At 39.6% G+C, this 27,711-nt stretch overlaps 1 protein-coding gene across 7 annotated transcripts in view; it reads left to right on the top strand.

The window, feature by feature from the left end:
* The window catches only part of MRTFB (myocardin related transcription factor B), a 79,910-nt gene that overhangs the window by 6,981 nt on the left and 45,218 nt on the right, over positions 1-27,711 (top strand). For 3 of the 7 annotated variants that reach the window (XM_065644554.1, XM_065644551.1, XM_065644548.1), the window contains exon 3: positions 13,912-14,054. In XM_065644554.1, the coding sequence (XP_065500626.1) occupies positions 13,943-14,054 (112 nt within the window). In that variant the 5' untranslated portion in view covers positions 13,912-13,942. Of the gene's footprint in view, positions 1-13,911; positions 14,055-14,143; positions 14,173-24,579; positions 24,979-27,711 lie in introns of those variants that run through there. The other 4 variants (XM_065644552.1, XM_065644553.1, XM_065644549.1 and 1 more) reach the window with 3 other exon arrangements.

The following is a 27,711-nucleotide window of genomic DNA, read 5'->3' as shown; positions in this document are numbered from 1 at the left end:
GATTTTCTGTTAATTCAAATCAATGAAATAATTTTTTTGGATGGCAGTATGCTACTTCACACATTTTCCTCTCATAGTTATACTTGTGCTTGCTTCACATCCAACAGAAGGAAATAAATTTTTGTACACTCATAGGTCAGTTAATAGGTTGGTTATTTGCGACTTACCGTTATTTCTTTTAAAATTTTCCAGTTTTTCTGTAGTTTGGCTTGTACAGTTTAGGTAAATGTTGAGAATAATCACAACTTCATCACACAACTGTGTGTGAAGTTGTAGGAATGACTGTAAACCTCACAATTTCTAGTTAAGGCATTCAGCACTGTAATTTCATATGGAAATTCTGAACAGCAGAAGCATTTTAGTATCTGGTTTATGATGGTAGTGCTGACTTACGGTGTTTCTAGTAAATAATTCAGGAGCAGTTACTACTTTATTATGCAGTAGTATTTCTGAATTTGTACGGATTATTTGCAGTAACATTCTTTATGTTCATGTCAAATAATAAGCAGCGCTCAAATACTTTCTCTTGGTGTAAGGTAACAGGTTTACTGAGCAAATACTGTCAGTTTCTGCACAGTGGTTTTATGGTTATAGGAATTACAAATCTTCCAATGTGAATCAAGCTTTAAATAATTCGCTGTACATCCGTAGACAGTTTCAACCAACTTCCTTTGCTTCTCTGACCAACAGAGTGTTGGTGATTCCTGAGCTGGGATCAGCGCGGTGAGCGAGGCAAACGGCTCTGGGTTAACAGCTCCGTCCTCTGCCAGGTTCACCATCCCACTGCTCCTTTACCAGCTTCTGGAAAATATGCCTGGTTTTAAAAAACTTGTCATGCAGGACTGGGGAAACATGTGGAATCTCTGGGAAAGGGTGAAATGCAGGTAGGAACAACCTCCTTCAGCCAGTACTGCATCTGTCTGCCCTGAGAACGTTCCGAGCGAAGGTGGAACAAATGGGAAATGTGAACTGGGGGATGGATAGAACACTGGAAGGTATTTTCCTTTTCTGCAGGCTGAACCAGATTGGTAGTTGACAGGAGGCTCTTGGACATGGGCACAGTTCTGAACCTGCTGTTTCTCAGGTTTGGGGCAGTACCGGGCCAGAAGAGGGAGTTTTGTAGCATCCTGTGGCTGCGGGTTCCTGGCGTGTGCAGACGGGTGAGCGCTGGCCCAGGCGTGTTGGGGACGGAGGGTGCACAGAGCAGCTGACAGGGCAGGGGGGTTCGCTGAGACACGGAGCACTGAAAATACAGAGTGCGGGGAGAAGGAAAGCAGGTACTGAAGTGAACTGGGGAGGAAATGAACTGTGATCTGATGCCACAAAAGAAGGAATGAAAATAAGCCAAGAGAAAAATAGAAACCTGGACTGTACTAATTATATCTTAGCAGATAATATTTAGTTAATATCTTGTTTTCATCAGATTATCAGTTGTTTTCCAACAGGGTTTCTAATAGAAATGTGTGGTATTTCTTAGCAAAAATATTTTGAATGCTATTCAAAAAGGGATCTTTGAGGAAAGAGGGGCATTGCTTAGATTTTTCAGCGATTTTTTTTTATTATTTTTTTTTTTTTTATTCATGATTAAATACATTGTGTGCTTCAATGTTAGTAAATGGATCTAACCAAAGTGTTTGAAACATACTTACTCTAATAAATTACGTTTGATGACTGTTAAATGATGAAAGTGTCTTAATATCAGAGTGTATTTTCTGTTACGTTGCTGAAGACCAAAATTGTCTAGTATACCAATAAAATTAAAATTATGTAGGAGAGAAATAATGGCTTGAAGTATTTTTAGGCTCATGAGTTTGTAAATTGACTGTTACTCTAGTTTTGAGCTGTTCATGAAAAGAAATGATCAGTGAGAGCTTTTTCATTAGCATGACGCAGAGGCTATTAGCAAAACATAATAAAAACTATTTCAGCCTGTGTTTTAAGGATCTTTTTGTCTCACTGGAGTGCATGAAGTTCAGTCCACATTGGAAGCACCTTTTCAGCTGAGAGAACTGCCGTGTGGTTCAGGTGGTGCGCGTTGTGTTTTGGTGGCTCCTCTCCTTGCACCCCGGCAACGTTTGCTGGGGCTCAGGACCCTCCGCACCGGTGCCACTGCTTGGCCTGGTCGAGCTCTGCGGGTGATGCTCAGAACCACAGCCTGGCTGCTGACAAACCTCTGCACGTGGGTGGTTTCCATCCCACACAGCCCCAGGTGGACTTCGTGCTTCTAACGGACGTGCCCTTGGACCTCATTAGTCCATAACTGTGAGTTAATTTCTCTGAATGTTTGAAGTAGATACTCCAGTGGTGGCAGGTGACCTATGTTGAATTAAGGAATAACCTTTAGTAGGAGCTGGTTAAGCTTTGTACTAACGAAGCAGTGATGCTCAGGAGCTTTCTTTGTTACAGGGGTGTCAAACTCATTGTCACCGGGGCCACATCAGCGGTTGCCTTCAAAAGACATTTATACAGTCCTAAAATCATACTGACCCCTTTGAAGGCAACCGCTGATGTGGCCCCGGTGACAATGAGTCTGACATCCCTGCTACGTTAGTGTATCAGACTTAGTAATGGTGTCTCTTTCTTTTCAATTCAGAAATAGCCCGTTCTTTAAACTGGGGCGTTGTAGGAGTGAGTACAGACAGTCTGGTTTTTTACACTCATCATATCGGTGTTAAATTGATTCTTTGTGTTAATTACTGTAATCATAAATTTCTAAATATAATTTTCTTTAAAGGTGTGCTTTGGAAATAATTAATCTTAACTGATTGAAGGAAATAATTTGTTGCAGTTAGGCTTTCTCACTTTTAAGTCTACACATGTGAAATTTATCTTTAAATACAAGAGGCCTTTTTTCTGTGTTTATCAACTTGCTGTTGAGTGGTGCTTGAGATTTTAAGTATTTCTGAAGGCCCTTACGTTTCTTTCTTGATCAGCTTATTCTTGGTTACTGCCATTTCTGCATGAAAACAAGACTATTTTCTCTCCTTTATAATTGAGGGAGATAAGAATGATGTTTGGTTTGGTTTTTTTTAATAAGGGGAAGGTCTAATGCCTTTTTTTCACTTCGAGTTGCATTAGGAGAAAAATTCCAAGAAATACAAAATTTAGATGTCACAGCTGTTAAGTGTAGCAATTTGTGCAGACATCTACTGTAAACAATTTTATGGTTTCCATCTCTCTCTTTTTTATTTATTTATTTTTAAACAAGCAGCTTTGTAGGGAATGAAATACTGGACCACACAATAGTTTAACAGATAAGGCTTCTTTGAAAGTGGCTTTAGGCAACATAAACTCTCCTGACCCAGAGTTTCTGCCCTGTTAGTCTTCAGCTAATTTCAGTATGGAAAATGGAATTCAAGTTCATTTTAGCTTTGGAGATCGTGAGAAATTGGTTCTTAAAGCACTGAGGGCATGTACTGTGGATTATAGCATTAAACTGTTTAGAACACTAGAGTTTTCAGGCACCGTACTAATGACATACTTTTTCTGGTTATTTTAGAATATAGTTGTTGATCTGGGGATTAAGCTTGATGACTTGTAATCTTGGTGATATTCCTTCCTGTGGTCTTGCCCTTTTCACAGAGAGTATTATTGGCCTTGTTAGAAGAAATGTTCTTCATTTGAGAAGGAAAAGTTTGGCTTTTGTTTAGTAAAGAGTGTTATTTTGTCTTTAACAACATTTATTTATTTTTCTGTCAAAGTCATAATACTCTGTGATCTATCTTCATGCTTAATTTCTTCTGTTTAGCAAGCTGGGGGTTGTGGTGTTGTGGTGGTGGTTTGTTTGGGTTTCCTTTGGTTTTTGGTTTTGTTGTTTGGTTTGTTTTGTTTTTCCCTGTACCTGAAAGTCTGTGCTTAAACACATGGAATTAGCATTCTTTTAGCATGCATCCTTATTGTATCTATTAAAAAACCCCACTGAAGTTCTTGGGAAGATACTGCAAGGTGTAAATCTATTACCACTGATATAACTGCACTCACATTGTCCCTGTTGTATGAAAAATGGGGTCACTTGATGGGCTGTGTCTGCTGAGCAGCGGTTCGGTGCGAGCAGAGCGGCGGTGGCCCCTGGTTCTGCTGCTCCCAGCCCAGCAGCAATGACGTTTTTTAACCTGGCTGCACGCATCGGTGGAACCTGGAGACTGTGTCAGGTGAGGACTGAGGAGGGAGCAGGTTGTTCTCAAGCCGCGAATCTGAACGAGAGCTGCTATAGAAGTGATGGGACAACTGTGCTTTTTCCCTTTTAAGTGCTTTTTAAAGTTCGTCATAGAAAGCAATACTTTTAAGCCAAGCAAATAAACATATTTGTCCAGTTCCAGTAGCAGCTTTGGCTATATGAAATGAGAAGTATATTGACTTCATTCTGACTCTAGGCTAATTACAAATATAGTGGAGAATAACTTAATGTGTACCGAGTAGAAGAGTTGGCGATAGCATGAAGCGGTACTATGGGACTGCCAAAATTTTGTGTCGCTGCCTCTGTTGAGAAAGATGAGCATTTATACCCATGTAGCATGCGTGCGATGAATACATGTATTTAATGTACGTGCCTAACTGCGAGTTACCTCTGAGAGCACTAGGAGAGCCTTCAAAATCCCATGGTTGTAGCTTGCCCAATGGTTTTGTCTGAGCAGGACAGCAGCACCATAAAAAATAATCTTAAACCTTCCATTGCCTTCTTTAATTAGCCCTTAATCATACTTTTGTTGCTATTCCATATGTGCCACATCATCCAGTGTAAATTGAATGGCTGAAAAGGAGAGATGGTCCTATGAACCGTCAGGTGCATTAATTGTTTGGTTCTAGGCCTCTGTTTTCTTTCTAGTTAAAGGAAATAGAATAGAGGACAAGGTTAAATGCTTCTAATAACTTGCAAAGTAGAACCAGTCATTTGGGACAGTTAAGTATGTGTTGTAATGCTCTGCCGTGCTTTTACAGGGTGGTTACATGATCATAAAAGAACAGAAAAGAGAGTATTTTAGATAATCTCTAAGCATTTAGCATGAATCAAATAAAGAAATGCATGGTAAATTGCTGCTTAAGATGTATAGAAAGCTGATTTTTTATCTTTTTTCATTTAAACATTCATCTGTCACCTTCTGAGTTTTTCTTTTGTCCATTAGCGGGTTAAATTTTACAAGTTTTAGTTTCAGAAGTTAAGAGCAACAAGTTGACTGGTTTCCATGGGAACTAATTCAAGTTATTGTTCGCATTGTTAATATCTGAAAGTAGCTGTGTTGGTACAAGTCAATCTGCAGGAAAAGGTTTGTGAGGGAGGGATTTTCTGGGTTGTCCTGAGGTTATGAGTAGGGACTGTTGAGCTGATTATCACCTGCATGTGTGCACCAAGTTCAGTTCAAACATCGTCATTTTCATATTTGCAAGATCCCCTAAATTGAAGTTGCTAGTAATCCCTAATTATGCTACGTTGTTTTGAATTCCTGTCAATCAGTATTTAGGTTATTGCTGAATGTGAGTAATGAGTTAAATTCTGTCCTATAGAAGGTGATGGTATTTATTTTAAGAGGTCATATATCAGTCTTTGCTACACCAAATGTTATAATAGGAAGATTTTGCTAATCTCTGTAACGGTGTGTAGGCATTAAAAAAAGCAAAGTATATATTTTTTGAGAAATGTCATTTAACAGAAATGACTGTGTAACATTCAGTCATGCTTGTGAAGAAGCAGGTTGGCCGGGAAACAGCCCGGCAGTCCCTTCCTCTTGGACCTGCGTCCCAACGCTTTCCTCGCTTTGTTCCCTTCGAGGGCTTGGGTTACAGGCACCAAAATAAACAGAACAGCACCTGCAGCTTAGTCATAAATGGGAACATCTTGAAGGAGCTGAGCAAACAAATGAAATCACCGAGTAATTTAACCTTTTCTAAATGCTCTAGGTGCTCTACCAACACGCATTTTCAAAATAGATCAGCATTTTGGCTATCAAGAGACTCTGAACACATAAAGGAATTGTTAAAGATTATGATTGAATTTATTGATAAAAGTTACTAATTGATTATTTTCTGAACTGTCAGAACACCTCTTGCAAAAAGCCCTGTATATTTTCTCTTCCTTTTTTTAAATAAATGCTCACTTCTAGGACATGACACTAAAATGTTGAGCAATGGTATGATGTGCTAATCTAGATATTTGACCCTTACCCCAGACCTGAGCTATCAAGCGCTTTTATAATACCAAAATGAACACTTGTGGTTTGATTTTTTTTTTTTTTTTTAATGTTTTCAACTTCAATTCTGTAACTAGATTCTGCTGGCTACACTGTTTGTTTGCTGGCCACAGAAAATCATGGAGCACATGTTATCTTACTAATTCCTTCCACAAAGTTCTGTCATAGACCAGAAGAACAGAACTTGCTTTCTGGCAGGTAAATCTGAGTTGATCTTGCAATTATTTGAACACTACTGCTGAGCACTTCATATTAAAACTGATATTAATACCTTTTGAATTGTTTCTGATTGGAATTTGAATAAATTGCTTCTGAAATGATATGTCACTTACGTTTTATTGGAAAAAAGATCTAATTTAAATGTGTAAAGATCTGCGAGGATGAGAAACCAGAAGCATCATTTGTTTGTACACCATTAGTGCACTTGGTTTTGGTTTTTGCCTTGCTAAATTTAGGTATTATAAAACAAACCTTGTGTTGTTTCCTAAGCTGAGGCTAAATTTGCTGCCAGTGTTAATACAAGTATTTTTAATTTTAGTAGAGTATTAAAGCAAATGTAAAATATTGACAACATCATCTTCGTAGTCTGAAAAATAGGAATGTCATGTCTAGATTTTTTGGAGCACTTGCAAATGGCGTATTTCCATGCACAGTGTGTGTGTGTGACATCTAAAGATATTACTTCATCTTTTACCTTGCTAGTTTAAAGTATTTTTATGAAGCTGTTTATTTTAATAGAACTAGGGAGGATACATGCTGTAGGAGCTTCGTGTTTATTGAATCAAGTTAACCCAGCTGAATGACTTAGCGCTGCCTCAATATGAGCATCGTTGACTAACAATATCCACAAAAAGGCTGAGATGAAATGAAATGATGTCTGATTATAAGGTGATTAAAACATTGTTGAAGACTATCTGGAAATCCTTCACTTAGGACAAGTCAGAGGACAGTGTTTATCTCTTACACTTCCAAGTGGTGTTCCCGTAATTCCTGTTGCTCCGAGTGCTCGGGCAGAGCTGTGAGGAGGGCTGGAACCTCAGATGGAGGTGAAGTAACATCTCCTCGCGAGCCAGAGTTTTCAACGTGAGTTAAATCTTTGTGACCTTCCTGCCACAAACAGCACTGTGCTCTAAGTTATGCATAATGGAGCTTCTGCTTGCAAAGCGTTGCGTCCGTAGAAGTGCTGGTCAGGGCTGCTCTGGGTTATCCAGATGCACTAACAGGCAGGAGCTTCCATACCTGGTTTTGCCCTGGGTGAGCACATCCCTGTAACGTGATAGAACAACACAGGTCGTGCTCTTCTCTAGGGAATGTGCTTGTTCACTGTGCATGGTCTTTAAAGGGCAGCTAATCCTAGACCCTGCTTTTGCGTTTGCTCCATGAGACTGTTTATTGATTTTGGTGCATGTTGCAAAGTTATTTCCAGAACTTTCTTAAAGGCAGATGGTAGATTTGAAAAATTTTATATAATCAATAAACAATTGAAACATTAGTTCCATCTGAAGGGATTTGTTTTGTTTCAGTGACCTGAATATGATGCATATTGAGCCTTGGTTTGCTTTACTTAAAATATTTGTAAGAAGTTTAACGTCTTGGATAAATTTTATAATTAATTGCCATTTTAAAGCTCACTAAGTGCAAACACAGAAGATAATTGTAATATGTCACTTAAAACATTTTTATGAGACCTTGAAGTATTTAAACACTACACAACATTCCTGTGACTTAAACAGTCCAAAGACTTAAGATTTAAAGATTTCCTTCTAAGAATTAGTAAAGAGAATCTCACTGTAGCCTTGTCAAATTGCAGAAATGTTAAATGAGTTTCTGGAGGTCTTTTAGTGTCTGCTCAGTGGTATTGATTGAGCCAGAGTAGACAGTTACAAAAATTTAATCTCAACAATTTATGAAATCAAAGGAGTTTTTTCTGCACTGTTTCTCGGCGCACTGTTGACTCCGTGCTCCTCTCAGAACCGGCTCGTTCTAGTGACTGTCGTGCTTCTCGCCACACCAGGACCTCAGCTCTGTCCTATGCTTCTGCACGTTGTTTTTTAAAGAAATGAATAGTAACAGTTTCTGATAATGCATAATCCAAGCCGATTACTCATAGTTAGTCAGCCGTTGATATTTCTCATCTTTTTCTGCTTTTGTCTAATTACTTTTGTAAAAATAGCTGTATGGTTTCAGTCCTTGTTGCTGTGTATTTTACCACAAAATTTGTCTTCATTAATTAATATATCAACACGGCATTTTAACTGTAGGATTGCAATTTGCCTTTCAATATAATAATTTAATATCGGTTTTAATTTCAAAGCTATATATATACTGTACCCAAAATACTTTCAATGCGAGAGGTTGTGTGAGAACTGGGGGCAGGATTTGCAGGCGACACCAAGTCGTCTGCAGTGTTGATGCTGCTTCTTTGCGGAAAGGAGCAGCAGCATCACTGTCTGAAGTGGAATACTGAAAAGCTGAATATTTTCAAGACTTTTTTCATGAAAAGTGTCTTTTGGTCTTTTAATCCACTGTGGAATACATAAAATGGGGGTCTAAATCTCAACAGGATAAGCATTGTTCTTGAAAGAGAGGCAAACTTAATTTGAGACATTTTCTCCAATTAGTGAAATTATGATGTCAGAAATGAATGAGACTAACATATTCAGTTAACTTACTGAGAACCTGGATGATTATTAATAGCAAATACTTTCCATGTTTATGTTCATTTTGTACTCAGTCATATAATTCATCTTTACTGGTTCTAAATGCTGTTTCAGTGAGTGGATATGAAGCCTATTGAGAGAAAAAAACCCCACAACTTTTCTGTAGCAGTTTATTGTTAAAATTGCAGTGCTAAATGTAAAAGGTGGTTTTTGTTTGTTTGCGTTCGTTAGTTTTTTACATCTTCACTGTTTTTAAAACACCACTGTGTGCGGTTTGGTGTAAAAGACAGGTTAGTGATTTGGATGAACAGCTTTAACTGGCTTTTAGATACTTTGTAAGTATTTCCAATGCACTTTTAAAATTATTATTTATCTTTCAATTTTGTAATGAAGTATGAGTAGTCTTATTTGGGGAAAAAGGTATTCAGAACAATTACAAAGGGAGCCCCAGTAGCTTTTAATGTAGGAATTTTATAAGATCTCAGGTGTATAATAGGATGTAAGCACAGCTGAAATGACATTGTGCAGATACAGTGTGTGCTGGTGTCTGCCAAATAGAAAATGCTGCATTTTGGAAGTCCAGAGAAAGCATTCTGTCCCGGCCTGAGGAGCAGTGCTGTGTGCAGCAGACACCCAGACCTGGCGTTGCTCCAGCAGCTGCCGAGATGGATTTCCTGCAGCCAACACTGCTATTTGTTTCCTAGTTTCCTTGTTAGCCCTTGCCGATAGGCAGCATGCCAGCAGGAGCCATCCTCTGAACACATTGCATCTTGCTGCTCTTGGAGCAGGAGTTTCATCCCCACTCTTGTCTCTGGGAGATGACTCTCTTGGCTCAGAGTAACGGTGTTCGGTGAGCTGAATGTTCCCCTGGATTTCGAATGCTTGTGTCCAGGTCCCACTTGTATTGATCCCGGGGAAAAAAGAGGTACTGAGCTTTCCGAGGGTTCGGCCGCTGGGACTCGGCTCATTTGAAGATTAGAAACAAACTTTGCTGTAGGCATATCTGTGCAGTGGACAGGGCCAGCTGCCTTCCCAAAGCGCGGCTCTTGTCCTTCTTTACGAGATGGAAAGAGGAATTGCCAAGTTAGTCTCATGTAGTGACTTGGCACATTATCTCAGATATAAATCATTAATGCTCACTGTTCAAATTGAAGTAATATTTGAAACCGTAACGGTCCCGTAAATGCCCGTTACCACTCTGGTGTTCCAGATCGTCCTGCCCACTGAACAGATTTTTGAGTCTTTCTGGCATTGCCGAGATGGGAGAGCTTAATGCAAACGACCTTGGTTGGCAGCCGCTAAGAGGAGCTGCCGAGCACGGTGCCTGAGCTCTCGGACTGGCTTTTTTCATGTTTCCTGACACACTGAAGAAAACAACAACAAACACCACCACACTCAACATTTTGCAATTCTAGGATTCTTCCCACTGCAGATTCTGGTGTATTGCAGACTGCTAGCTGTATGATTTTAAATTTACTGAGTTTTATAAATGGAGAAACTTAAACTTGGGTTGATTTGACTGCTGATATTCATACCATGATTCTGTAATAAATTCTGTACTGGAGCCTGGTATTACTAATATGTAATATGGTGTGACTACTGATAATATTTAATAATGTGTATAGTGACCTAAGTTTCTTGCAGGTGTAAATGAGTGAGCAGTGTTAAAGTCAGCACTTTGATTTGGCCAGAGTTTGAATGCTCTGTGATTCTTGAACTGTTTTTTCCAGCAGATTTGTAAAATAAAAGCTGATTTACTACCTGTCATCCAGATTTCACAGTTTGTGCAGAAAAAAATACCAGTTCTAGTGTCTCAAGTGGCAGAGAAGTATGTATTTCCCCCCCTTCTAAGATTTTTTTTCTAAGGAAATATACTTTGTCTTTTGAAGATAGAATGTTTAAAAATAAAAGTAATGTTTGTCTTCAGCAGTTAAGAAAGATAGCAACCGCCTACCATCTGTAAGAACACTTACATAAGGCCAGTGCACCGCTCAGTTCTGGGCCAGCGCTGAGCTCTGTGCCTATGGGCTGTCAGACAAACGTGCGCCAAAGCCTTGCCTGCACTGCTGCGGCGTCTGCTGTTCTGCTGAATTCGGTGTTTAAAAGCAAACAAACAGAAAAAAAGCCCACAACAAACACAACAAAAACCCACCACGCACACCCCAAAAAAACCCCCAGCCACCACAGCACACCCAAACCTGGAATCCTTTGGGGCTATTAAAGAGTGGAGTAGTTTTATTTTTGTTTCTACAAGTCAGATGCTGTTAGACTTTCCAACAGTTCAAAAGTAGAAATGCTTTTCAAACAAATAGAATGAAGGTTCATACGACTTAACGAACCTTTAGATGTCTTAGTTTCAAGGAGGGGAGTGGAAGCCTCTGAAGTGACACCTGATTTCTGTCTGTCAGATCAGCCTTGTGGAAAATGGTGCTTTCTTGGATTACGCAGAGTAGAATATTGAGAATATAATAGTATGGATATGATTTTTTTAAATGTATTTTTCCTGTATGTGTTTTTACTGTTGAATTTCAGTGATGTTTATTAATACATTTTTCTGTACAGGTCTGCTTAAAGTCGGGGTTACACAGATAATGGTTTCCATCTGTAAATGCAGATGGCAAATATGAAATAATCCTTCAGGATTGAGGAGGCTTCAAATAAACCAGAAAAGGCATTGGCGGTGGTATGTCTGTGTGCGTGCTACAGCCTGTTTCGGTTTTGCTTCCTAGAGGCCAGTTCCTGTGAAATTCTGTAGTGGTAGAAGTTGGTAAACTGATGTTTATGCTTGTGCAGGGGTTTTTTTTATGAGCAACCTTGGTTTTAATGTTTAAAATTGTTTATCCAGAAAGATTTCAGACAAAGAATTTGTACTGTCTGTGAATTGGAAACTTTCAAATTAGGATTAGAGTTCTGCATTGGAGAACTTTGTGTTTAGATGTTTCCTAATGCCCAGGTTTGTGTGCTGTGTGAAACCACAGTAAAAGCTGGAGTCTGAGAGTCGTGCTCAGCAAAACTATTTGGAGAGGAGAGGAGATTCCGTATGAAGGGAGGGCAATGCCTTCAGGCCCAGGTTGCCCACAGGTGCCCGGTGTCCAGCGTTGGACACGTCCAGAACCTGAGCAGCCAAAGTGCGGAGCAGCTGGCAGCCCTGCTCGGATGGGGTGGACCAGGGGGCTCCGGAAGGTCCCTTCTCACCTCGTTTGGTCAGGTTCAAACCGCAGGTGAAGCACATTTTGTGTGAGAAGTCAGCTTGGTTTGAGTTGCACTGCAAAGTTGCCGTCACTGCCATTTAATGTGTTGCGTGTAATTCTTGCGTGCCTCGTTCTTAGTTGAATCTGGACAATAAAACCACATTTACCTACATTCCTGCAGCAAAATGAAGAACATGTAACTAATTTAGCAGTGTGTTGCAGAAGTGATGAAAGTTCAACTGGTTTAATTTAAAGCAAGATTTTTAGTTATCTGTCATGGGGACAAGAGTTGTCAAAGCTAACATGCAGCAGACAAAGTGTTTAACCTTTAGTACAAGGTGTTTCTATTAATTTCATATGGATTTAATGGCATGAATACAGCCGATGTGGTTTAATCTCTCGGAAAAACGACTCCAAGGCATAACTCAGAGCTAATAAATTGTGGATGAAATGCTGTGAATATGAGCTTGTAAGCAGCTAAATTTTCACTTAAATTCTGCTCTGAAGAGACTTTCTTGGTTAATAATGTACTTCATTCGTATGGGTGAGTGGGAGTTCGAGGAGAGTGTAATATCAGGAGATCGAAAGAGAGCTGGGTAAATTACGCTTCTAAAAGCTAAGAACAAAGAAAAAATCTTGTATAACAGTAAGTTAATGTGTCTTCATTTGATGTGAAAGCACCAATTGGTAACTATGGAAAATAATGAAAAATATGCACTTAACCACAGTAATTGCTTTAATGAGGCATACATCGAGCAGTACTTGCTTATGTTACTTATCTTTAAATTGGTACTTTCCACAACATGATTCTTTAGCCCTTTTTGTAGTGTACACCATTCTTTGGTGATCATGATCATTTTTTGTCATTTTGATTTTTTTAAAAAATACTAAGTATCTTTTGAAATAGTTGGGGTATACTCATTGAAACACATGTTGCATTTTAATAAACTTTAAATACACACCCCAACACAAGCAGTATTTATATTCAGCATACCTGAAGTTTGGAATTTAAGACTGAATACGGGTAGCAGTGTTTCTTAAAGAAAAGCAACTAAAATTAAACAATTGAACAATAATAAGACATTTCTGTGCTTTTATGGATCTTCATGAATTGTTAATATTTTATATTGTTTGAGTTTCTAAGAATCTAAGGACAGACTTCATTGAAGTCCATATTGATTTACGGAAATTTTAATTACTTGATAGAGTTCTGTGAGCTGTAAAAACCCTGTGCCAGTAATTCATACTTCCAGTACCACATTAATGATAGAAAGGAAAGAAATAATAAATTGGGACTTTTATTCCACTCTGTAGAGTATTTTACAATCAGTAGCTGGTATGCAATAAAATTAATTTGAAAAAAAATCATGGCAAAAAGCCTCCCTTGCTGGGGAGGTTGAAGATGAACTAATTCTAATACAGTTCTTTGGTGGTGTGGAGTCCTGTATTAATACCCAAGTTGATTTTTGATCTGAAGGAAAGTTGTGCAGTGCTTCAAAATATTAAAAGCCATTTGGATGTTATCATATATTAATTCAGCATTCTCTAATATAAGCTATTGAAAAACAAGAATGTTTGGGTGATACAGGGGCTGTGTCGCTTGCTAGAAGGAGCTTCCGACATCCCTATTGAGGGTTAACGCTTTGTAATTTTTCTGTCAAAGTGAGCAGAGAAACTGTCCTGACAGTTAAATCGCGTGTAAATACACTGCTTAACTATATTTTTGCAAGCCTGTAATATTTTAATATTTGTGGAAAATTAGTAGATAATGTATATATCGCTTAAAGTTGAAATTTTTTTGTGCAGAGGAACTGACCCAAACCAAGAGCTGAACACCACAAGTAACGGCCGTGTTTGGTTTTTGTGTCGTTGCAGGTGCATCGCTGCCGGGCGCTGGGGGATCGGGATGGAGGCGCGGGGGGCGCCCAGCCCGCACAGCGAGGCCGTGGCGCACGAGCTGCGGGAGCTGTCGCTGCAGCCCGGCCCGCACCTGCCGCCGCTCACCGAGCGCAGGAACGGTGAGTGCAGCCCCTGCCCGCCGCGCCGCAGCTCTGCTGTGCCAGTAGCCGCGTGTGCTTCCTGCACATCCCCTCGTTGACTCTTCCAGACCACGTCATGGAAGCTCCACGGTGTTTGGTAGGAAGCCTGTCCTGCCAGCTTGTCGTCTGACTTCAAAACCCCAACTGCAAGAGTTTCTTGAGGCATATAGAATTGAGTTATTTATACTTCTAAATCGTTTTAAAACCACAGCTACTGTATAATAGAAGTATTAATCCAATATTTTTGAGAATTGGGATAATTATCGAGAACAGGGGGTTTTTTCCACAATACAGAATTGAAGTTTCGCATTGTATCCCAGAAAGTTTAATCGACCACCTGGTTTAAGGTTGAGCAATGAAAGAAAAATAAGATTTACATTATGGGAATCTTTCCGGTAGCTTTCCTCGTTGTTGATGTTGGCATGGCAGCTTAGGAAAAACGGGTTTCCACTGTTACAGTAAGGATCAGGCAGAATTAGGTCTCGATCCAAATGTGGGCTCATTTTTATGGGGGAAGGGGCAGGAACCTTTCTTTTTTATTTGTGGTGTTTGTGTTCTCACACTAATATCTCCTAATAATGGAGACTTGTTTTCCAGTATTTGTAGCAAATAGTGGGAACACTGAAAGTATGCAAATGAAGCGTTTGTTTTTTGAAGCATTTTTAAAAATCAGTTTAGCTATTAATTCAGTTGTAATGGTATGAGCATTATTAAGTAAGAAGAAAACTATCTGAATATCCCAGCTTTACAGCAGAAAAAATGGGCTGTTACTGGGCTGTCCGTATATCAAACACCTGGGGACACTGGTCGTGGCATTCTCCGGTTCAGACAGGCAGGCTGTGTTGTCTGTAACAGAGAAGCTCCCGGTTACAAACGAGGGACTCAGTCTGTGGTGCTCTGTGTACGTATCCTCAGTATTATATAGCACTCCAAGAAATGAAAATGTAATAAAGGGAAAATATGGTAAGGAAGAGACTTAGCTGATATAGATGTGGAATGACAACCTCTTGGAACACTTGAGCTTGTCTTTTACAATTACTTCCTTATTTTTTTCCATGTATGAAGATCCTGAAATACATTAGATCAGTTAATGTAGTATTATGTATTCAAAGCATTTTAAACTAAGGGACATGTTGCTTATTTATTAATATTTTGGCTCCTTAGGAATTAATTTTTGCAAGGCAGAAAAAAAATTTTAACTTGAGAGACAGTAATTTTTGTTGGCTAGTATTTGATATTGAAGTGATATTAAGTATCCCTAGAAGCTTGTTTTAAGATAGCTTACAACATTTTACCTTTTTATCAAGGTAGCAACAGAAATACACATTTAAGGAAAGCTATTTCATAATGAGGCTAAGTGGGTTTTTTTGCATCCTGTGTGTAATTATACCTCTGGAAAATTTGTCTGGGTTTTTGTTTTGTTTTGTTTTTAATTGCTGGTAAAACCGAAATGGATGACGTGGGTATCTGTGTTGAGCCTAAGTAAGTCAAACTTTTCATTTCTGAAGGCTATTACCACAAGAATGCACTAAATTAAACAGGAAAACCCCCCTGTAAGATGGCAAGCTTGCAGATTCCTCTTGGACAAACCTTGCTGTGACTGTGTTGAGTATGTATTTATTCCCTTCACTTAATTTCATTGTTTTGTTATCCTCATGCTTTTACTAATAAATATAGATCGCCAAACAAGCAGTAAAACCAGGTATGCAGCTTCAGGTGCTAAATTCACTGGTTTGGTCTTCCGTCTTTCATTTTTGTTCTTCTGTGTTGGACAGTTGGTTCTTTTCTTAGGCATTCTTCCCGTAACTTGAAAGTATTTTTGTGCTTTCATGAATTAGTGAAATAATTTATGTGTAAGTTTTGTATTGTCTCCATATATATTCTGTGTCTTGTTTATTTTCCAAAGACAAGGCAGTGGCAAGAGGTTTTAATGCTTAAGGGCTCTGGCTTGTTGACATAACAGAGGAGATTTTCATAAATAAAGTGGTAAGGGAGAAATGAATAATTTGAAAAGCTGCCTCTCACCCCTGTGTGCCGGTGCACTTCAGAGCCATTGCCCTGTTACTCTTCTCTTTATTATTTACCATAATTCCTTGTGCAAAAGATCTGAGAACATCTGAACTGTTTAAGGGGTTTTTGTTGAATATTTTTACGCAGTAAGCGTTGTGCTTACTGTGAGCTTTTGTAGTGATCCTTTAAACCTTTTGTTGACTTGAGTGAGTCTTTTGGCAGTAGTCCAGCAGCAGGCTGATTTGTTCTTGTGTTGTTAAGCTGACTTGCACAAGTTAGTACAGAAGCTGCATTTCAAGCTTTTCCAATGACACTGGACATGTGGGAGGCTCACGCTTTGGTTTGGTTATACGTGGAGGTGATCACAGCAGGGCAACAGAAACATGCAGTGAAATTGCACGTGCATGTCTGAGGAGATGTTACCGCTTCACCTTTTTGTATGTTTTACTCCCCTTGCCCTGCCCAGTCTGCCCAGAGATCGCAGGCGCGCAGCAAAGCTGATGGGAGGGTTGGGGTGAGCATAGCTCAGTGGTTTTGGTGCAAAACCTCATGGCTTAGGTTAAGCTGCACTGGAACTGTTGTCCCGTGAGTTGACAAAGGAACACTCACATGCTCTGCCAGCTCTGTTGAAGAGGTTGTAACTTACAGTGGAGGATCAATAACAAACTGTTGGAGGGCAATAGCATCTTAAGCTTCTCCAGCCATTTACTACATTAAAGACAAACATAATTTGAGGAGTGAGAAAGGGAGAGAGAGAGACAAGGGCAGCAACATATTCTTGTCATCTCAAATGTCATTTTTCAGATGGATGTCTTCCATCATAAAATGTTTGCGAAACACAAACGTAACCGGTTAATGTTTCCTATTTTAATAGTAGGGCAAGAAATGAGAGTTTTCAAGCTGACTTGCTAGATAAAGGTTTTATTGCAGGGCTGTGAAACACTTCAACTGAACCATCTCTAAAGCAAACACTTGAATTATTTGGGGTCGGAACAACAAACTGTACAGAAGGTAACCTTGTGTACATATTTGGGTGTAATAACAAAGAATCATATTTCCAGGATGTCGTATGTTGGTTGTCTGGACTGTCACAATTTTAAGATTTCCCATTTTCTTTTGAGCTGTTGTCAAGTTAACGGCTGTGGGCAATGCTGGATTACTAATGAAATTAATTTCCATTTCTCATTAGTCTGCATCTTTCTGGATAATTAAGCATTACATACAATGCATCGATCATGTCAACTTGTGCCCTGTTTATTGCAGCACACTACCGTGCCTCTTCTCTGGAAGCCAACTCTTGTTCCATTTGCCAAAAAGCGGCACAAGTTACCTTTTCATCAGTGACGTAAGAGCAGTGATGGTCAGGAGCAAACACCCTGAGGCACCAAAGGGCAGATGAGGATGAAGCTTCCGATGGGGCCACTAGAGCTTATGAGGAGCTGTAGTGAATTCAGGTGAAGATGCAACACACACACCTCTCAGACCAAAACAAAACCCCCACAAACACAAAAAGCCCAAACCGAAATGAAAACAAATACTCCCAGTGGTTTATACTGAGTCGTCCCAAGGGGCTGGTCCGGCCAGCTGGGAGAGGGATGGTTCTAAAATAACCAAATGAAACCTACATCACACTTAACAATATTACTTCAATAAATTAGATGAACCAAGGGAAATTTTCTGGCATCTAAGAGAGTTGTGGGTATATTAGTTTGCCTGTTATCTCTTATCTTCCACTCCCTCATTATGTAGCACTGCTAACATGCATTCTTGGCATAGCTTCGTGGCTTCTGAACAAATTTGTAATCCTCTGCGCAGTTGATAGAGCTGAAGCTGCAAATTTGATACTAAGGAATCAGGTGAAATTTGGGACGTTCTCCTTGTGTCTGGCTATGACAGATTTTTCCACTCTTTTGAGATCCTCAGGCAGATTTTTTCCTCTCCTAATGATACATAGGTGTGTTACTGTGCTTAGAAGTTATTTTCTTGAGACAGTTGGGAGTGATAAAGTGGAGAAAAGATGGCTAGTGGGAAGACTAGGGAACAACACACGGAAAACTTAGTTCTGATTAAAGTAATTGATTGGCACAGAAAGTAATTGGAAATGTCAACTTAAATTCAGCAGTGTGGTAGTCACTAAGCTGAAAGCCATGAGATCTGGCAAACAGCACGCAGATATTGTGATTAACAAAACACCCCCACAACAGCGCACAAAAAACCCCAAAACACCCCCGAAGTCTAAAAGACTTATCTAGATGTAGAAGAAGTATACAATTTATACAAGTTTACAGTAGATGTGTGTGTATGGTGTAGTGTATATATAATGTGCGTGTGCAGAACGGTTGCCCCGTGATGCCGTGAATGTCCATCCATGGAGCGGGGCTGGCCCAGCTGCTTTCCCACCCCAGCGGTCCCATCATTGCCTTTCCTGTAAGGTTTGGATAGTCCGTGGAACATCCAGCACAAATACAGTACTAAGTAATCCTTTGTAAGCATACATAGCCTATTGTAATTAATATATATTTGTCTCTGTGTTTTGTGTTGTGGGTTTAGGGGTATGGGGGAAGTCCTGTGGGGTTTTTTGGAAGTTTTTGTTTTTTAACAAACAGTGTCAGGAGGAAAAAAAAAGTCTTTTAATGTGTGGATTCTTTTGGTCTGCTTGTAAATATTTGAGTGTTATCTGTTATGAGGTGAGAGAGCAAACTGAGTAGGTAGTGATTTCCCAGTAAGTCTGTCTTTGTCATTGGTACTGCCAGTTCCCACAATCCAAGCATTCCCAGGGCATCAGTCAGTGTCTACAAGGAACAATTTTCAAATATTAAAGCATGTGAAAAGACATACAGGCCAAAACTCAGAGCTCTCTAGGGACCGTGACCTCTTAAACGGAATATATTCTGACATTTTCACAGGCTACATGAAAGAATTCCAGCAGGGTCATTCCATTTGGTAAACTTATAAACAAACATTCTGTCGTTTTAGTTTGATTTATAGATTTTATTTTTTTTTTTTTAATTATCTGCTTATTGTGAAGAGATTAACATGGGAGACATGACCTGTGACTGACTCAATTTAAGGCATCTGGTATATATGAAAAGATCCTGTTCGAGGGCTTGGCATTCGAGTGATGGCAGGAGATACGGAAAGTATGTTTTCCTTTAAAGAGATCTCTTCATCAAACTGTCTTATTCTGACTTTTTTGTGTCCTGAAATTCCTTGTGGATAACTAAACGCATAGCTAGAAAAGAATGTCGAGTTAATTTTAAATTCCACTGTATAATTGTTTTAAATCATTAGAACCAAATCTTAGCTGCATGTTATTGTTGAAATGTTAACTCCTGATACAGCCACTACAAGAGCGGAATGTGGTGCAGACAGACCTGCTCATCGATGGGCGGTACTTACACAGGAGCCTTTTGCAAATCGTAGGTAGTGTGATGGATGACCCAATATCATTCTTTAAAAATATATATTTTTTTATATATATATATAATTTTAGATATACATATGCAGTTATATATTAAAATGTATGTTATGTATATTATCTATGCACTTTTAAAATATGTACTAATTTATTTCGGTGTCTGAATGGGAGGAGATTTTCACTTGACCAGTGAACACTGCCAATGGATGTCCTGCCTTAAAAGGAATTCGTGCAGGTTTTAGTGGGAGAAAAGTAGCAGAATACGCAGACTTACAAATTTGATATCATCGTGTTTGGGAATTTTTGGACTAACTGAGGTAGATGGTGACCATAATTTGGATTTTTTGGGTCTTTGTTACCACAGTGGCGGAGAAAATAGGCAGAATTCTCCAGTCCTTGTGAGGTAGTTCCTTAGTCACAGCATAGTATACAATCCTATTTTGAAAATTACTCAAGTTTTTCATTTGACGTTTTGAAAAAAAAATAGAAATATATACTTTACTAGTAAAAGAATATGAAGATGAGAGACTCGTATATTTATCTTAAACATAAGCGTAAGACTCTGTGAGATTTACTGCTGAGTTGTTTGACAAGTGTCTTAAGTGTTCAAAGCAAAGAAGTTATGTACTGGTAGAGAAGAGAAAGGGGTTTGAACAAAACCAGGCGGCAGAACAGAAGTCTGTTGTAGGAGACGGGGAGCAGGGGGTGGATAAGGGGGAACAAACAAAAAACTCCAAAGCAAAAACCCTGAACTTAACAGTTAGAGGTTTAAAGACGTAATAGAATAAATTATAAAGTGCAACAGTGATTACTTAAAGGAATCTTTTAGTTTGGGTATTCAGAGCACTATTTTCCTATGTGAAGAAATTATTACGTGATGATAAACAACTGGATTATTCTAACACAACTATAAAGGACCAAGAAATTCATCAAGGTGTGCGTAAAGCCAAAATGAAATAAATGTTTGAGTAATTAAGCTTTTTTTCCCCACTTCAAAATCTTTAGGTAGTGAAATAGATTAAGTACCTAAGGCTATTTTTTTAAAATTTTTTTTTTTGGTCTAGAGTTTAATCTGTATGTTTTGGATAGTGTGTGTGGTTGGTTTGGCTTGGTTTTTCGGTTTTGGTTGTTGTTTTGGGGGTTTGTTTGGTTTTTTTAATGGGATTGCAAAGGAATGAGCTCCATATGATGTGAAGAGTTGGAACGCACTGTTAAAGCAATTGTTGCTTGGTTACTTCATGTTTAATGAGGTTCCGAGTGCCTGGCAGTCAGTGATCTCACTCGGCAGGTCCCGATGGTTGGGCAGATAAGCGCTGGGAGGGACCAGGTTGCTCTTGTTTCATCCTGCACATTGTGATTTTGGCGAGTATCTATTCGGCACTTCCCCTCTGTGAATAGGGCTTTTTCTGTAGGCTGGAGGTTGGCAGAACACTTGAAAATCTGTGGTGCAGGAGGATAGAAAGAAAAGACACGGATTACCTTAGATTAGAAGCAGCCCATTTGTTTGTGAAAAGCTTGCACAATACATCGCTATTAAATGAGATGTGACTGGATTTGGGCTTTCGGAACTGACAGGGGTGTTCCATTCTGAAGCCTTTTTCCTTCATTTCACCCACTTGCATACAATCTATAGATCTGGAATAGAAATTAGAATGAGAGGTACTTCTACCCTCTGAGGATCATGTGAATTTCCACACGTTTCATTTGTATTGAAACAAAAAGTTTGCTGTGTATCTTTTACTTCACCTTCTGGGTTTGATACACTGATGCCGCGTGTAATTGGTTAAACCACTAATTGCTAGATACAACCCCCACCGCTGTAGATTTTTTTTTTTCAGCTGCAAGAGACACTTCTGTTGTTGGATAGGAACTCGTGTTTCAGGCAGAGTTTTGTTTCTGGCTCATTACAGGTTTCTGTATGATCCTCAGTGTCATTCAGCTATTTGTACTGTTAGAAATAGCTCTTTGGAAACAGGTACATGTCCAAATCGGAGGGGCTGTCCATTAAGTGTTTCCTTTGGAAATGAGTAGTTCTCTTTCCTTTATTCTGAAACCTTCTGTATTGTAAGTACACAGAAGAGAAAGACGAGATGAAAATTTAGCAATTTGAAAAAGTTTTTGGGCCTGTTTTTTAACAATGCCATCAATTTCAAATGACAATCCAAATTCTAGCTGCCTTTTAGAAACCGAACGCAAAAGCATCTCAAACTGAGTGGGGCTGAAAGACCGCAAGCTTTTTTAGTATATATTTCACGTTTCATGGGCTGTGTTCTATTTATTGTGTAAATGCTAAAATAAAGAAAAGGCTTTAAAGAGTAGACAAAGAACAAACAAGTTGCGATGTTTCAGTAATACTTGTTGTAGAGAACTTTTTTTACTAGGACAAAATGGGTAATTTGAATGGGAAGGTATTAAGTTCCCACCATTCAAGTCTTCCACCAGTGCACTCTTCCCGTGGCACGGAGCTGCTTTTTCTAATAGACGTGTTGAGACATGGTCATAATTTTTTTCTTTGAAGTCTTATCACTAAAAATAGTGAACTATATTGATGATCACCCAAGGAACCGGTATAATGACGTTATTGGTTGAGCTTGGATTAATGTATATTCAAGGTGGCTAAGAAAGCAAGATGTCATTGGAATAAGAGTTTTTAATGATGTGGGGGATAAATGTCATTCTTCCTGGGGGGATTTAACAGAAACTGTTCCCTTGGCAGAACGTGCAGATATTCTCAATATTCACAGTATAACTGAATCTGAACAAAAGCAATTTCCTTCTTCCAAGGTGTCTTTTCTTCCTCTTCAGTTGCTATCTCTGCCCCAGCCATTCAATACTGTGTCGCGTTGATTGGCAACTACAATATTTGGTTACACGGAAAACACGCAGCATCATTTTGACCACACACCTCTCCTAGTCTGCACAGGAATTCCATCGTTCTTATTTTCTGTAAATTCCGATTCCTGCTTTTCTTCATAAAGTCATTTGCAAGTTGCTATTGAGATAGTGCTGAGACTTCTCAGAGGTGCTTTAAAATATTAATGTGTATATTAGCTTGCATTGAACTGGGAGGTGAATTTGAAGCAAAATTTTAGGCTTAACTCCAAGTGGCTGAAGCACAAGCATATTCATTTCTGCAAATTCTGCTGTGGAGTGGGTACACTCTTAATTTATATAAAGCACTATGAGCAGATAGGAATAGATAGAGCTACCTTCAGAACTGTGATGTTTGAAGGAGAATGTGTTACTCCTTGAGTTCTTTAATTACAGACTTCCTTATTAGTATGTTGATTTTTTAAATTTCAAAATACTCTCTTCTCTGAATCATTTTGAAATGGCTTCAGACCAAAGTACTGATCTTTCAGAAAATGTGTGAAGTGTACTGTACCCTTCCCATAAACCAATTTCTGCTGTTACATATCGTTATATTGTTAGAATATAATTAATCCATCCAAACTGTTAACTTCTCTGTTGGTACAAGAAAAATGTAGAGTTACGATCTGGTATATCCATAACACTGTAAGATTCTATTTCCTGACTGTGTCAGATTTTCACATAGGTTTCTTAAGCAGTACGCGTTTGTATTCTATTTGTCTGGATTTTTCTTTTCTCCGAACGTGTGGAGTTTCTCAACAGTAATTTTATTTCTTATGCATAATAAGTGTTTCAGCTGCAGGCAGTGAGGAATTTGCTTTATGAAGGAGGAGTTCTTTTTTTTCCTTGTGTTCAGTAAAAATCACTGCAAAAGCAGATGTATTGGAATAGTCTATAATTTGTATTTAAGCAAACTCTAATTTACGCTGATAATTTTTATACAAATAATATGCAAAAAACGAAGCTTTAGGCTGGGAGAGCTGCCTGCAGTCATTTATGCTGCAAGAGTTTTGCCTGTATTTTCAGCTCCTTAGATGTCAGGTTGATCCAGCCTAGTAAGTGTGAGTCTCCTTGGAATCCGCAGCGGCCCCGGGACCGACGATCTGCCCCAGGAACGTGCTGGCCGCCGAAGAGCTGCGCTTGGAGAAATCAGCTCGCCTCTTTGGATCTTTTTTTTTTTCTAGTTTCTATATTTAAAAATTCTGCACCAGGTGTTTGTTATTGTCTAGAGATTTTTTTGAAATCTGATGCCATACAAGTGAAACGTTTTTGCTGAGTGGAGATGTCCTTCGTAATTTCAGGCTGAAGGATTTAAAACATCAAATGGGCATGTGGAAAACATGTCTAATGATAGCATGCTTAGCCAAAGGGAAGGGAGAATGCACCTGCTAGAGTTACTTGTTGACATGTAGTGACTACTTAAAATTATGTACAGTTTATTTTCTCTAAGTACATGAAATACAAACTAGTCTGCTGTCCCATCACGGCCAATGCCAGATAATTAGAGGATCCGTTTCCCCAGAATCTTCCAGGTTGGTACTGAAGTAGATGACTCGTGTAAGACAAATGGGAAACACTGGAGAGACTGGCAGATGAGAATCTGGGGGAGCAAATACTCCTAAAACTGCTGGGAATAATGAGATGTGTAACTGTAATGCAAAAAGGAAAATAATACAACAAGAAATAGAATCTCTCTTACGCTGCAAGGAAAGACATGGAAATAATCGCTGGTTTCCCGCTTAGCTCTGCCAGATGGATGTGTGTGAAAGCAGAGCCGGGGCGGTGGAAGGTTCCTCACGGTAACCTTTGCAAAGGCCACCGTGCAGCTTTGTTTACTGGTGACACTTAGCGAGCAGTGGCTGTGCCAGGCAGGCAAAGATAAAGAATTTGTGCTGCCGGCTGCGGCGTTCGGAGCGCTGGGGGAAGGGAGGAGGAGGGGAAAAGGGAGAAAGTCCTCAGCAGCAATTTGTCATAGGTATCAGCGAATGCTGCTCCTTCAGCAACTGCTGGATTTATTTTTAACTGCTTGACTCACTCTTTGTCAAATGATTGACCATGGAGCCGCACATCGAAACGCGAATGTGCAGAGGAAGCGAGCGTGACTGGAGGAAGAGGGGGAGTGGTTGTCTAGGAAAAGAGGTGGGATTTGGGCTCCGGGCTCTGCTCCGCAGCTCGGTGCCCGCAGCCCCGCCACCGAGGCACCGCAGGGCACCCGCCGCGATGGCTGCGAGTGCCTGAAAAACACCCACCCTGCTCGTTTCTGAGGAGACGGGACCTGCGAGCAGCGCTCGGGACAGCAGTGCGCTGCTTGGTGACAATTGGTTTATTTTTCCTTTGCTGGATGTTGCCATTCTAAAGGATTCTCATCATGATCGATAGCTCCAAGAAGCAGCAACAGGGCTTTTCCGAGATTTTACCCGCGGGAGACGTGAAGGCGCTGAAGGAGAAGGAATGCCTTGAGGCCAACAGCCAGAAGAGCCTCAAGGAAGGTCAGTCGCTTGCTGGTCGGGGGACGGAAAATGCTGAAGTACTGGGCAGGTTCAGTCCACCAGGATTTGTGGTGTAATGCTGCGTGTCGGGAAGAATTTTTGTACGTTCTATCAGGTATTGTTTTCCCTCTTAAAAAATTGCTAAAAGCTAAATTTAGAATTTACCTGAGACTAATAAAATAACAATTGATAATAGCTTGATAGAAATCGTAGTGTGAAGAAAAATCAGTGGCACTCTTTTCGGAGTAGCATTTAGTGCTGAATTCATGAAGCATTCCGAAATGGTTCTGTAAATATTGCACAAAATGCTTCAAAATGTCACTATTGGAATAAAGATAATGAAATAAATGTCATTAAATAGGACACTATTAAAAATAAAACCCCACAAACCTTTAGTTTTAGGCACGTATTATGACCTCATTTTCAACAGTGCTTCTCTTAGCTGTCTTTCTCTAGAATTCCCTTCTCCCTTCATATTTTAAATTAGATTTGACTCTGCTTTCCGGATGTGTGCTTTTCGAATTATGTTATGTCTCCTTAAATGGTTGGGTTTAGACTGTGCTTTAAATTGACATAATGCACAAGCATGAGTTTGTAAAATAGCAATAGTCTGAGGATATTTGGAGGGTTATTTGCAGCTGACAGTGGGTGCTATAACAGCTGGATTCGAAGATGTCTCACCCTGCACTGAGCACCTGGGGCACGGGAACATCCCAGCTCTGCCGCTCAAACTCCGACTTCTCCATCAGAAACAAACTGTATTAGTAGTAGACAAATTTCTTTCTTTCCTTTTACAGCACTCTGCCTTGGCTTTTACTCCAGAGATCTCTGGATAGTCTGGTGGTTCAGAGATCTCCTCCTTGGTGTTGCGGCAAGACTGCTGCTTTTCCCTCTTCCACATCAGATCATGCCTTTCTCAGAATCTGAACGCTGTGTTTGTTTGGGGGTTTTGTTTGCTGTGAAATTTGGATATTAGTAGTGTTTAAAATGTCAAAAAAGATAGCCCATATTCGTTATTGAATTCAGTAACTCACAGTTGATTTTAAAAACCCCTTAGCTCTAAGTTAGGGCTAGAGGAAACATGGATTTATATATAATGTGCTGATATCAAAGGTTTCTTATTGATTGGAAAGACAGATAATAATATGTTGAGTGTGATGCCCGTGGCTGAGAGCCCAAGGTGCGCTTCCCGTGCAGCAGGACAGTGCTGGTGGGCAGAGGGGATGGAGAAGGGGCGGCAGGGGCTGCTCGGCCAGGGCGGCCGCCTTGCAGCTCCCGTTCGGTCTGCTTGCAGCTCCCGTTCGGTCTGCTTGCAGCTCCCGTTCGGTCTGCTTGCAGCTCCCGTTCGGTCTGCTTGCAGCTCCCGTTCGGTCTCCTTGCAACTGCCGCTCAGTCTCCTTGCAGCTCCTGTTCGGTCTCCTTGCAGCTCCCGTTCAGCGCTGGGCTCTGCGGGCGACAGGAGGTTCGGAGGAGTCAGCGAACTGTAGGAAAAACTCCCAGCTAATGTGAGCTACCAAGAAATAAAGGGGAGACAGCCGTGAAAAGACGAACATGGTGGTGGGCAGTGTAGGTGGGCTAATGAGTGACCCCGGTAATTGTTCTCTTCAGTCTTTGCAGATGTCAGTTAACTAGAAAGTGGATGAAGGAGTGTACAGTGCGATAATGATGGTCAGAGTAGCAAAAAACCTGCAATTATGGGACAGTCTTCCAGTCTAAATTCATGAATATTTTAGAGTTTAAATTATTCAGTGCATAAAAGAAGATATAATTGTTTTCCACAATGACTGTCTTTGCTTTTAGTACCTGTTCTCCATTTTCGCTTTTCCTCAGTGAACATTGCTTATCCTTTCATCTCTCCTGAGTTTGGCAGCCTAATGATTAAAATAATGAACCTTTTTTGAGAGTATGGATGACTACAGGATCTCATCTTCCGGCTTTTCCTCTTTCTGAAGCTTAGAAAAAACAAACATTTTCTTTCTTGTTGTATATAGAATGAATTATTGAAAACATTGCAAATCTACTTGATTTGCATCTAAAAGAGACTAAAACAGAGCTTCAGCTTTTCAGTTTATAATGTTACAAAATAAGTATTTTGGGGATTTTTTAGTTTTTTAAAAATCCAATTGCAGTTTTTAATTTCATCCTATTTAAATAACACTATAAATAACATTAAAACACTTACTATTTTCTGGAACATATATTCTACATGAGCTTGTGGCATTCTGCCTCTTTTTTTTCTTCCCCCTCCCTCTCTTGTTCCTTTAACTCAAATGGTGTGACCGGTCTTGCCACCTGAATCATCAACCCTTTTTTGTTCGGACACAAGAATAGTTATGAATACCATCTGTGAATGGTTTAAACTGCAAAAATTGAAAATATAATTCTACTGGCAAACCCAGATGAAGTACCTAGAGGTTGAGTAACTCAGAATGTGCTCCAGCCTGTGCTTTGTAATCTGTTTTGCACAGGTTTGACAAATCTAAAAATCCTGAGATAGTTTAGTGTGCTTATTTCAGCAATGAATCCCTTAGGAGAATTGTTAGGTGCAGATCTTTTTTTTTAGTTAGTATTTCGTTATAAGGAAAGAGGCTTTTGATGGAAACACAAATCCCAACACTGTCTTCAGCAAATTAATATTGAGATTAGATAAGGATGAATTTTTTTCTTTGCTTAGGCTAATGAGTATTATTAGAAGGTACACATTATAGAATCCTATAGCACAGGAAGAAATCCTCTTAATTACCGTGCTTTCTTGTAAATAGCTCTTATGTTATCGTTACATGTTGTCTGTTCTGTGCAAACAGTTCTTCATTTTATCTGTTTTACCTAAATTACCTTTAAGCATACA

Source organism: Caloenas nicobarica, chromosome 14, assembly GCF_036013445.1.
Source record: "Caloenas nicobarica isolate bCalNic1 chromosome 14, bCalNic1.hap1, whole genome shotgun sequence".
Taxonomy (NCBI): Eukaryota; Metazoa; Chordata; class Aves; order Columbiformes; family Columbidae; genus Caloenas; species Caloenas nicobarica.
The sequence above is the reverse complement of the archived record's forward strand: the minus strand, read 5'-3'. Positions and strand labels throughout refer to the sequence as shown.